Consider the following 12,255-nt stretch of genomic DNA (forward strand, 5'->3'; position numbering starts at 1 on the left):
TATTACTCTTCTGACTCAGAATGATAACTATAAAGGTCTAATTTTATAAATTGATTATAAAAGGTTGATTTTTTTTCTTTTAAAGATTTTATTTATTTATTTATTTGAGATAAAGAGCAAGAGAGAGAGATGGCTACTTAAAACAGTGGGGGCGGCGAGAGGGAGAGGGAGAAGCAGGCTCCCCGCTGAGCAGGGAGCCCAACAATTTGGGGCAAAGGTTGATTACTCTTTTAAAGAGTCTGTCTAGGAGGTCCGCCCTTGTTTTGCCTGAAATGAAGGCATGCAGTGTACTCTTTAATGGTAAATTTTGAATTCAGAAAGAAATCTCAGTCCTATCTTTTAAAAATTTTGGCCATCTGTAATGTACAGGTGACCCTGGTTCTACACAATCTCTGTTTCTATTTATCCTATGAAATGGTTGTTTCAAATAAATATAAGCTAGATGAAAAAAAAAAAAGCCCATTTTACATTCCTCTCCTAATGAAAATCACTGTAGTGATTATTTGAGAAACCATAACTCTTGTATATCCTCCTCTCAAAAAACACACTAATTTTTGCACTGGATTTTAATCCACTTTGGAATTGAGGTTCCTCCTCAATTCACCCTGTAATAGAGGGACTTAGAATAAAGGAGGGGGAAAAAGAAGAAAAAAAATGTGGCTTCCTGAGAATGGAGCAGAGCTAAATTATGACGGAATCCAGTGGACACTCAAAGGATTGTGTAAAAAATATGCAAATATGAAATGATCTTTGAAAAAAATTTTTAACCCAATTGCTTATGGTGACATACTGGCAAGAACATATATTAGAGAAAGGGGTACTTTTTAAAATTTGCACTCTATTGTAATTACATACATATCTGGCTTCCCTGTTACCATAAAGAGCAAGACATAATTAGTGATTCTCAACCTTGGCTGCACATTAGAATCATCTTGGAAGCATTAAAAAAATGTCTACTTTAATTGGCTTGGAGGATGAAGCCTGGGCATCAGTATTATTTCAAAGCTCCTGCTGTGATTCTTGTGTGATGCTTGGGTTGAGAATCACTGGTGTTGGTCCCATAGAGCACAAGCTCTGGCACATATTAGGTGTTAGAGAAACATTACTTAGGTACTTGAATGATGCCATGAATGTTTCTTTTCCGAAGCCAATAGTTCAGATTTTGACCTTCAGAGATGTGTTTTACTGAAGAATTTGAACATATGAATGAACAATATACATAATTGTGTTACCAGATTATCATATTTAGTTATCCGCTCTCTAAAAAAGGACATTTGGAGTCATTCATGGGAAACATCTGAATGCCATTTAATTTTTAACAATGGATTCTCTAGCACATCAGTGAGCTTTCATGCTACGGGTCAACTAATATCATTCTGTATCTCTAATCAGTGGTAAGTTTGAGACAGATCAGAAAAATATCCGTTAGCTTATAATTGTGTTAAGACAAACTATGTATTATATATGTGTATTCAAATATTAGATCTTTTGGTACCACAATTGTGCAAATTTTCATTCTGCTTTTTTTCTAGAAATCCATTTTTCTTCCAGCCCACATTGTTGGGCATGTTTTGGATACAGCACGTTCAGAGGTACTATTTCATCCACCCATTTTTGAAGTAAAGTCCATCATTGGACCTGTTCTGCATGAAGGTCAAAGGAAATCATTTTTCCTTTTATTATCTTCTATCTTGAATAACTCTGTTGATCCATATCTATTTTTTTAAAGTTCCAGTGAAATAATATTCTGCTAAATAGGGTTTTATTGGGGGCTGGGGAAGAATCTAACTTCTTGTGTTGGATGGTACAATAGGAATATTTATTTATAATGGTCCTGTGTTTTTTTTGGGACAGGCCTTGCTCAATGAACTACAGGAAAATAAATGTTCAAATTGGCATTATATGCTGTATGTTCTCTGATCAAGTTGAATTTTCTTTCTTTTTTTAGATTTTATTTATTTATTGATGAGAGAAAAAGAGGCACAGACACAGGCAGAGGGAGAAGCTCCCCAGAGGGAGCCTGATGGGGGATTTGATCCCAGGACCCCGGGATCATGACCTGAGCCAAAGGCAGATGCTCAACCATGGAGCCACCCAGGTGCCCCAAAGTTGAATTTTCTAATCAACTTTTATAATTTTTATCTTACTTTCATAGTCAGAAGTTTTATAAGCTCAGAAGTGTAACATTCAATTTCTTTTGTAGAAGAGTCTACTGTACTTAACCAGCATCTAATTAAATACTTATTGAATTTATGAAATAAGTGAATGACAGAAAACTGTCCAAGGATCAGCATGGTGAAAAGACTCATATAAGCCTCAACACTGAACACCTAATAAAAGGATTTAAAAGTACAGTGAAGGGCAGCCCCGGTGGCTCAGGGGTTCAGCGCCTGCCTTTGGTCCAGGGCGTGACCCTGGAGTCCCAGGATCGAGTCCTACGTCAGGCTCCCTGCATGGAGTCTGCTTTTCCCTCTGCCTGGTCTTTGCCTCTCTCTCTGTGTCTCTCATGAATAAATAAATAAAATCTTAAAATAAAAAAAATAAAAATAAAAAAGTACAGTGAATGGTGATCCCCAAACAAGGTTATAGATTAAAATTATCTGGGGAGGTTTTTTAAAAAATCAGCTATTCGCCCAAATTTCTTGAAACTGAATCTTGAAGGTGGTAGGAGAGAAGAAATGATGGCAACGATTTCCTTTCCTCCCCCTAGGTGATTCTTATGTAGTTAATTGGGCAAATGTCTGTGGCTAAGCATTTGGCAAACACTATATAATGGAATGTACACTGGATAAGGAATTAAGACATCTGGGTTCTAATTAGACCTCTGCCACCAATAAATCTGGGATAAAATTTCAGTGTCCTTAATGATGGGCTTCATTTCTAGATAACATCTCCAGTGATTTGTAAGGCCCATTTCTAACAATGATTCTATAAGTTTTATCTTTCATGATATCCTAATGCAAATCTCTAATACAGGAATAAATAAACAATAAAATGATTAAGTAAAATAGAGAATGAAGTTATACCCATAAATAAAATCCCCAGCACAACTGTGTGCTGCACCAGGAATTTCTGCATATATATACAAGTTTTTATCTGTCATCTCGAGTATATCCATCAAAGGTCAACAAATTAGAAAACCTTGTGGCTACGCATTGGTTCTTACCATTTCAAAAGTATGTGACCTCTTGTACCTCTAAATATTAGTACAATAGATGTGCAAAGGCGCAATGTATTTCCCCATCTTTCCAGTCTTCTCAAACACCATTCTGATGCTCTACTAGTTCCTCCTAATCAGAGAATAGAAGTTTCTACACCAGCAAATAGAAGTTTCTACATTAGCAAAATAAATAATTTCCTCATCATTGGCTTTAGTCCTTTCCTATGTATGCTGTGCTTGGGCCTATTTGTATTGCTACATCCAATGGTACTTCACCAAAGTGCCTACAGGGAGTGCCTACAGGGTGGCACAAAAGAGAAACCCAAGAAATATTCGTTTAATTAATAAAAGAAGGAAAGAAAAGAAGGAAAAGCAAGAGGTAAAAAGGAAAAATGTTGGTCTTATTCAATGAGGATAATGAAGTTTCGACATCAGTAGGAGCCACACGATCCATTTCCAATAGCTTATGAGTCTTCCAGAGGCATTGTGTTGAGGTAAGCAGACATCTCTTTAATGTGAAACCAACCAACCAACCAACCAACCAACCAACCAACATAACACTGAGCAGAACATTCAGAATGATTTCTAAAAAGGACAGCTCACCTTTTTTTAAGCAGAGGCTCCCATTGACCGGTTTTCCCTGCTGGTTGATCTCTATTTTCATCCAGCTATGGAGGTATTTCTTGTCCTTCTTGACCACTACCTTGGAGCCTTGTTTTTTGAGAAAGAGAGAGGTATTTTCCACCTCAAGAAACCCTTCTTGCTCATGGCAAGTCCATCGGGGGGCCTGGGAGCAGTGGGTAGAGAGAGCTGATAGGGAAGGGCCTCGAGAAGAATTGGAGATGCCCAGGCACAGAGCCGATTTAACATGAAGCAGTTTTCCATCCTCAGTCCACATCCACTGCTGGTTCTGGTTGGTCCCATCGCACAAACCCACGACCACTCTCTTATTTTTGGAAAGGCACTCTTGTTTATGGACATGGACAATCTGAAACCCCTCTGGAAGAGGAGATACTCATAAGGCACTATGTAGCAAATTATAAGGGCCATCAGAAAATAAAACAAAATAAGACAAACCAACCCACCCACAAATCAGCCAAGTCACAACCCAAGGCTTACTTATCTTTTGCTATTGCTATAATTTCAAATGAATATTTTCATTTTCTTTCTTTTTTTTTTTTTTTTATATTTTCATTTTCAACACATGTTATATAAAATCCCAAGGCTGAGAATGCCAAAATGTCATACTTTGCTTCCTTTCTTTTACTTTCACATGGCTCAGGGAAGAAAACACACTCCCATTGAAATAATGAAAGGAAGCTTGGAAGAGACACAGAACCATCCAAAGAACATGGTGTGATATTTGAGCCCAATTAGTTAAATATGCTGAAGTTATGAAGAGCCCTGTTCCCTTTCTAACCATTTTAACTCTTTCCATCTCATCACCATCCCCTGCTCTACAAAAATACCCCTTTTCCCAATTCTTGAGTTACCACTAAAGTGCTACTTACTTTGATATGCATAGTTTAAATACATATTTAAAAATTGGATGTGTTTATCCAAAAACAAAACAAAAATAAAACAATTTTTCCCACCTTTCCCTTAATTAATAAAATAATTGCTAATAGCAACCAATGAAAGTATTGATGATCACAAACACCATTTCTTACAGTCCTGGAGAGAGGGAGCATTTCTCTATACTGTGACAATATCTACAACATCCCCACAGTAAATAATAAAATATCAGAATGTCTTGACACACACACAAATTAAACATCCAACTGGTAAACAGCAGTATTAACAAGTGAAATATTCAGGCTCAGAAACTATTTTCTGAACTTTTACTTAATTAGCTGAGCTCTCTCATGAAAACATTCAGACCTTCCTTCCAAATAACTTCCAAATAAGACGCACCCCGGTTCTTCACCACCTTTAGTTATATCTCCTTAGACTTTCCTTCTTTAACATACACACAGAACCACCCCCCCACCCCGCCCCAAATCTATAACCTGATAAGGAAAAAACATGGAGGATGCCCCAGAGTGTTATATAATAATCAAAATTTCTCCTCAAGGTGCTTCCCTCCCATTTCAGGAGCTGCCCAAGGCATTTGGGGGACGTGAGGAGGCCATTTGGTTTTTTTTTTTAGAGAGAAATCTCAACCGTGTGAATATAGCCAGCTCCCTTTATTTCCCTTCCTCATCGTCTTTGGTTAAACTGCCATGGAGACCTGGCTCCTTTTCCGCCCTATTTCAGACACTTTTCAAAGAACAGAGACTCCTCTGGCGGCTGTTGGAGAGACACCACCAGAGAGAGGCAAGCCCACTCACCTGAATTCCCGAAGATCAAGCAGGTAAGAATCGCCATGTAAAATTCAGCCTCCATTTTCCACTTAACAACTGTTCATGCTTTGCTTGGGGGGGAAAAAAAATCTCCCAGATAAGAGAAGCAAAGACTAGGAAGGAAATGTGCCTTCATGGTGGGGGAAAAAGTCAGTGACGAGCACTTCCTCCTATTGAATTGTTTGGGGAAGTTTTACACCAGTGTCCTTTTGTCTGTTTCCTTAGAAAGAAGGGATTATGATTACCTCTCCTTTTTTATGTAGAAAAAGACTTCTGGCCTCCAGGAGTTAGAATAAAACTTGTAAGGTTTCTCCTGCATCCCTTTGGCGCATGACTACTTCTTAACCTCAAGAGGGAAGAAAGGAATTGTAATCTCAGATAATTGAATGTTCCTAAAACATGACATCTCTTCAGGTGATGTTGATTCTGCTGAATAAACACAAGCCATGTGATTTATGAGGGCCTGTGACAAGTGGTAGAAAGACATAAACATGTACCGTTTGTATAATGATATGCTGGGAGTCTATTGAGGGAAACCACATAATGATGGCACTTCTAGATCATTATCCCTCAAGTGATGACAATATTACATGTTAGATAGTTATCTCCACTGGGGAGAGGCAGAGACTAAAATTAAACCCATCTCATTACCTACTCCAGGCTTCCCCCAAAAGATAACAGCTCCTTTCCAATAGGAAAAAAAAAGTAGATGCTTTACTCAATACTTAGTAGTAAGAGTAGTTTATTGGCAGTAGGAAACAAAGTCAACATAGCTGCATTAAAAATTCATATTTGAGCAGAACATTTAGTGTTTGCTGAGTGCATTTTTTTTTTTTGAACTTTGTCTCTTGAGGATTAACCTTTCAGAAATTTAGGAATATCCCTGGCAGCGTCCTTTTGAAGAACTTTTGGAAATGGGACCGGTTACTTCATTCTCAAAGGCATCTGCCTTTTTTTGGGGGGGTGGGTGGGGGGAGATAGATTCAAGGTAGATAGAATATTCAAAAATTCCTTCTCAGTAAAAGAGAGACAGATATTTAAAATTTGTGATACATCATCGTTGCTACAAATTTGTTTTTTTTTTTTTCCCTTTTGAAGTAAAATGACTCACAATGTAGAAATACAGTGGCTGGAGTTCTGGAGCCGAAACCACCTCTATGCGCAATAATAGAGAGTAAATACATATATACCCAGTGACAATCATTGTGCTCTGTAATTGATTGACAGGAGGTACTGATAAATACACATTGAATAGGTAATATTATCAAGACACATTTCCATATAAAATAGTACTGATTTTGATTTTTTTTCCCAAAAACAAAGACTTATTGGTTAAAAATCCATCAATGCCTTGCGAACTTAACGCAAGATTCTGGTTAACTGAGAAAGGTAATAGCACTTAAAACAGGAACAGTTTAACAGCTGACAGTCCATTCACAAGACAGATTTTGCAAACATTAAAGCATCTAAACACACAGTAATAATTTCTTCAGCAGCTCTTCCAGTTGTCATTTGATGACATATGTCACCGGGTATTTCATGACATACATTCTGTGTGGCAGATAGTCAATACAGACAAAACAAAACAAAAATCCTCCTTAGCTGTGTGAGAAATCTATCATACCTCCATCAGCATAGGACCTTCACAATAATTTAGGGGATGCTTACAAATGCATTCCTATACACAGGGGGCTGGCAATCTGTAAGACGTGGCCATCTTCCACATGGTCCATGCCACGGCTTGGCTTCGGGACTCCTCTTTCCTTCCATTGCAGGAAGCTCTTTCCAGAAGAGCCTCACGTGGGTAATTGGTTAACCATCCCCAGAACTCGAGGGTCTGGTAAATCTTCAGAGAATCACTGGACAGTCTCTGCCGAAAGTCTGCTCTCATACAGGCACAGAGCGTGATGCACAAATTCATACTGCTCACTAGTTTGGACCATTCCACCTCTACAAGGAAGAGATAATACAGTAACTTCTTACTGCGAACGTGCTGCAGTCTTAAGTAACAAAGACCACATCCAGGCTAGAGTGTTATTATGCCGGGGACCCAGAGCAGTCAACCCGGTGATTCTTTTGTTTTATGCCTCTTACCTGCGTCCAAATGACCCAATGGGTGGGCTTAGTGGGCTGCTGTAGATAAAGGAGATTAACACAGGGCCCAGTAATCACTGGGCACTTGATGAATTTTACCTACATATGATTACGGGGGAGGCAGTACTGCCTATTGGTTAAATACTTAGACTTTGGAACCACCCATGCTGTCTGAGTGGAAATCCCTCTCATACCAACTCTTGGCTGTGGGATCATGGGCAAGTTCCTTAAAAACTTTTCTGGTTCAGTTTCCTCCTCTGTTAAAGTGGGATCATGACAGCACCCATTGTGCAGGGAGCTGCAGTGTTAGTACCACCTCTCAGGTGCCTTATCATTCATCTCATGGTCAAAAGTTTATGCACTTGGATTAAAATTGAAGAAGGTTCACCGAACAAAACTCAACCGTGAAGTGTTGCTCTTTGCACAAATGCACTATCCTGGACTGGTCTACTGAGCATGTGCTGGGGAAACCACCAGAGTCTGTGGGTGTGGTATGGTGGGTGTCTAAACATGGTAGTGGGTGGGCCCTTAAATGATGGGGGGAAAAGGGAATTGGCTCTTGCTCCTTCCTCCCTTTGTGGTCATCATCACCATCACTAGTGATTCAGTGGTACCTTTTGTTACTGGATTAGTGGAAGACTACTTCTTGTTATACGTGTATGGATAGGGTAGCTGTGTCACAGTTTGCTCTTTATAATAATAGGTCCTTTACTTGGCAGAGCTCCGGAGAGCGGTCTCAATGTCACTTATTCCTGCACACTGAATCACTGCCTTGCTGTCAGAAGCCTCTACAACTGTGTGATGAGACACCTCATTTTGAGATTAGGTTTTAGCCAGGTCTCCCTAGCGGTTGTTGTTAACCATTCCCAATGATTATTTCTAGACCATGCAAGCGCTGCAACTTAAAAATAGGACAGATTGCTTCACTGCGACATGATTTCAGGGAGCAGGGCCCACACACGTGAAAAGTTGATAATTTCCTTTACTGTAGTAGTTATTTTACTGACTATTTATTTAAAGTGCTATTCAGTGGTAAATGTCAATCTAGGATTGGGATACAGTGAGAACGTTCTAGGATTCAGAGGTAACTAATGGTAATATTAATGGTAATAACTAGGACTGAGCTTGCAGCTCTGTTTACTTGCCGACCTCTATAAACATAAGCTAACAAGATATGAAGCTATTAAGCCTTCATCCTTCTAAACTAAGCAGAGATGTTACATTAGTAAAATTTCATCCTCCTAAATCAGACTAAGATTGACGTGATGCCAAAATGCCGTATTTGGCAAGAAATAAAAGGTAAATTTTGGAGACGGCAACTTAACGGCCAAAGAATTCATTAGTCTTTCCTCCCAAAACTATACATTCTTTGTCGTATTGAAGGCAACTTTCCGGCTAATGGGTTCTTTGGTCATACGTTGACAACACAAATGGCAAAGTGAGGATGTGGCAATTCTCCTTCTTAGCTATATGGTAGCATCTGGGCACACCTGAAACCATAACTGGTGTCCAAAAGAGGCCAACTGGGAATCTTAAGAGATCCACCCACGGTAAATATTAGGGCAGCTCAACGTTGCTGAGAGAGGTACTTCCCTTTACCTGACCTTGCATAGCTCAGAGAACCATTAGGTTTCCCCCTTGAACTGCCAGGGATACATGGAGCCTTATATGTGCTCCATCTCCTGGGCTGGTCTATGAACTTCCTCACCATTTACTTCACTTGGAGGTAAACTCTTCCATTTTATTTATTTATTTATTTATTTATTTATTTAGGGGTCTTTTCTGGTGAGCTTTGGTATTTATGTGTCCAAGTGGTGAATGAACAAAGCCACAGTCCAACTTTTCATACCCATGCTACCCCAGCTGGGTCAGTGGTATACTCTCTTGCCTGGTATATCTTCTCTGACATTCTGTTAACTCCCTCAAGGCTGTTTCAGCCAGCAAAGATGGGGACGATGGGGAAACAAACTGATTAGCTGTAGAGGCTAGCAAAATTCTTGTAGGTCTGAAAGCTTAGGGAAGGTGTATGAGAAATCACATTATTTTCCACCTAATTTGGAAAGAAGAGGCATCAGAGGGATCCTCAGAGATCACTTATGCCAATCGCTGGCACAATGTAGCCTTTCCAGAAGGGAGCAGTCTACATAGCAGATGGCCAGCTAGTTTCTGTTGCGATGCTCCGTGGGGAGGCGAGGTATCGTAAGAAGCAGCCTTCCCAAAGCTGCAGGAAAGCTTCTGAGGAGATCAAAATGAATCTACTCCTTGTAAATTTCACCCCATTGGTTGAACTGAAATAACCGCCCCCCCCCCAAAAAAAAAAACGTCTAAAGGCTTCTCTTCTAGTCACACAATAGCTCTCTAAATGCTGGAAAACAACCATCAAAGTCCTATAATCTTTTCTTCTCTAGACTAAACATCCTGTGGTCCTCCATATTTCTATAAAGCTTGGCTTCCCGGTCACTCACCAATCTAGTCTCCCTCTTCTATTTTATCAAAGATGACCTTCTTGGAGTGTTGTGTCTACTCCCGACAAGGTCTAGTCAGTGGGAATATTTTCTCCTTTGAGCTGCATGTTTTAGGCCAACGGGTTTGCATCTGTAGGTATGTCAGATGATAAGATATCACGGTGCCCGCCCGGAGCCCAGTGCCCAGCAAGCATTTTAGGATATTGAGTGAGGGTTTGGACTGATGAAAATGTCTACAGGATTGATTAATTGATTGATTGATTGATTTTTGGAGTGTGACAATGACAGTTCACTCTCATCCGGTACTTAACCTATTGAATTTTGGAAACTAAATGCAGGACTCTCTATTCATTCTTATGAATTTCAACTTGGTTTCAGCACAAAGTTCTTTTTTTTCTTCTTCTTCCTTATGATTTGATTTACTTATTTGACAGAGAGAGAGAGCACAAGCAGGGGGAGTGACACGTAGAGGGAGAGGGAGAAGCAGGCTCCCCGCTGAGCTGAAAGCCTGAGCTCCATCCTAAGACCCCGGGATCATGACTTGAGCCGAGGGCAGACACTCAACTGACTGAGCCACCCAGGCCCCCCTGTTACCATGACTTCTATCATTCAGTATATTAGCTTTTTATTTCTCACTCCCAGTGTCTTCCAGATATTTGAACAAGCATGCTTTACTTTTTGGCTGTCATTTATAATGGAGCAGAAAAAGACAGGGCCAAGGTGAAGTCTTTATTATAAGTAATTTGATATCATGTTATATACTGTCTACTCCCTTCCAAAACTGTTTCCAACTAGGATGTAGATCCTTTAAGGGTAGGCATGATGTCACAGCTTCTCATATATGCAATAGTGAAAAGCACCTACTAGTCCTAAGTAAATACAAGTCATGTAGATTACCTGGGCCATGCTATTTTCACGTCATATGAAAGCAGATAAACTCTGGGCTACAAGAAGGCATTACAGGATGCATTCATTCAGTGGAGTCTGGTTCAAATTCAGGACATCGTCATAATCATCTCTGAAAATATTTAATAAATGTCTAATTCCATATATTGGTATATAGAATACTCTGTTGGTCTTCGTAAGAACTTAAAATTTAGGATCTCCATGCAGTTTACACAGTCTTTTTATAGCCTGGACATAGTAAAAATATACTCAAGAAGCTAATAAAATGCCTGTAGGCAAAATTCAGTTATAGAATAAATGAATAATACTAGATTATATGGAACCTTCAGGAGACCCTTGTAATAATTCATCCTTCAGGATTTCTCTGCCTTGGTCCCTAGGTACCCTTCAGGTCAGACCAGACTCCACGGACTTGCTGAATTCCAGACCTCTATCACTGATGTAAAGTTGGTAACACAAGCTGGTCTTTGAAGGTAAGAGACAGGATGTTCTTTTTATTACTTTAGAAACCATCAACCAGAGGCTCCTGGGGGACTCAGTCGGTTAAGTATCTGCTTTCAGTTCAGGTCATGGTCCCAGGGTCCCGGGATGGAGCCCCATGTTGGGCTCTCTGCTCAATGGAGAGTCTGCTTCTCTCTCTCCCTCTGCCTGCCATTCCTCCTGCTTGTGTTCTCTCTCTCTCTCTCTCTCTTTGTTAAATAAATAGAATTTTAAAGAAATAAAAAAATAAAAACCATCATCCAAATCCTTTTTAAAGAATAGGCACTAAGATAATCTTTGACTGCCAGTAGATCATAGTTTAAATTCAACTAAGGCTGATTTTAAAAGATTTGCATGCTGATCAAGATGACGCTTCAGTGGAGAAGGCCTATGGGGTCCAACATAGATGGGCCACCATTACTCAATGCATCGTCTCTCTCAGAGAATACCCTTTAAGTACAAAGCTGTTTCCCAGAGTTCCAGACTTCTCAGATCAAAAAGAAACAAGATATACTTATTCCATACCTACTGCCCAATAGGGATTAGTTTATCAAAAAAGAGTGGGGGGACAAAAGTACAGGGCAAGGGGACCCAGTTAGTTGTAAGAGTGATTGTGGCTCTGAAAGGTTGGGGATGCCAAGGTGTCAGGTTCATCACCAGTAGTGACCAAAGTGGGTTAAGGGAGAAAAAGACACCATACACTGCTGTCAAGACGAATCCCTTCTCCAATGCTTACTAGCTGCTTTATCTGACTACACAATCTATGCAGTACAGTTTTCTCACCTGCAAAATGGTGAGATAGTAATAT

At 39.7% G+C, this 12,255-nt stretch overlaps 2 protein-coding genes across 6 annotated transcripts in view; both read right to left on the bottom strand.

Annotated features, from left to right (window-relative positions):
* The window catches only part of PTPRB (protein tyrosine phosphatase receptor type B), a 121,853-nt gene extending 116,167 nt beyond the window's left edge, over window positions 1-5,686 (bottom strand). For 2 of the 3 annotated variants that reach the window (XM_072742063.1, XM_072742062.1), the window contains exons 1-2: window positions 5,491-5,654; window positions 3,764-4,159 (exon numbers count right to left, since the gene is read on the bottom strand). In XM_072742063.1, the coding sequence (XP_072598164.1) occupies window positions 3,764-4,159; window positions 5,491-5,545 (451 nt within the window). In that variant the 5' untranslated portion in view covers window positions 5,546-5,654. Of the gene's footprint in view, window positions 1-3,763; window positions 4,160-5,490 lie in introns of all 3 variants that reach the window. The other variant, XM_072742060.1, reaches the window with a different exon arrangement.
* Window positions 5,687-6,227: 541 nt separating this feature from the next.
* PTPRR (protein tyrosine phosphatase receptor type R) overlaps window positions 6,228-12,255 on the bottom strand; it is a 234,507-nt gene continuing 228,479 nt past the window's right edge. For all 3 annotated transcript variants that reach the window (XM_072741944.1, XM_072741945.1, XM_026001716.2), the window contains one exon: window positions 6,228-7,452. In XM_072741944.1, the coding sequence (XP_072598045.1) occupies window positions 7,359-7,452 (94 nt within the window). In that variant the 3' untranslated portion in view covers window positions 6,228-7,358. The remainder of the gene's footprint in view (window positions 7,453-12,255) is intronic.

Source organism: Vulpes vulpes, chromosome 16, assembly GCF_048418805.1.
Source record: "Vulpes vulpes isolate BD-2025 chromosome 16, VulVul3, whole genome shotgun sequence".
Classification (NCBI taxonomy): Eukaryota; Metazoa; Chordata; class Mammalia; order Carnivora; family Canidae; genus Vulpes; species Vulpes vulpes.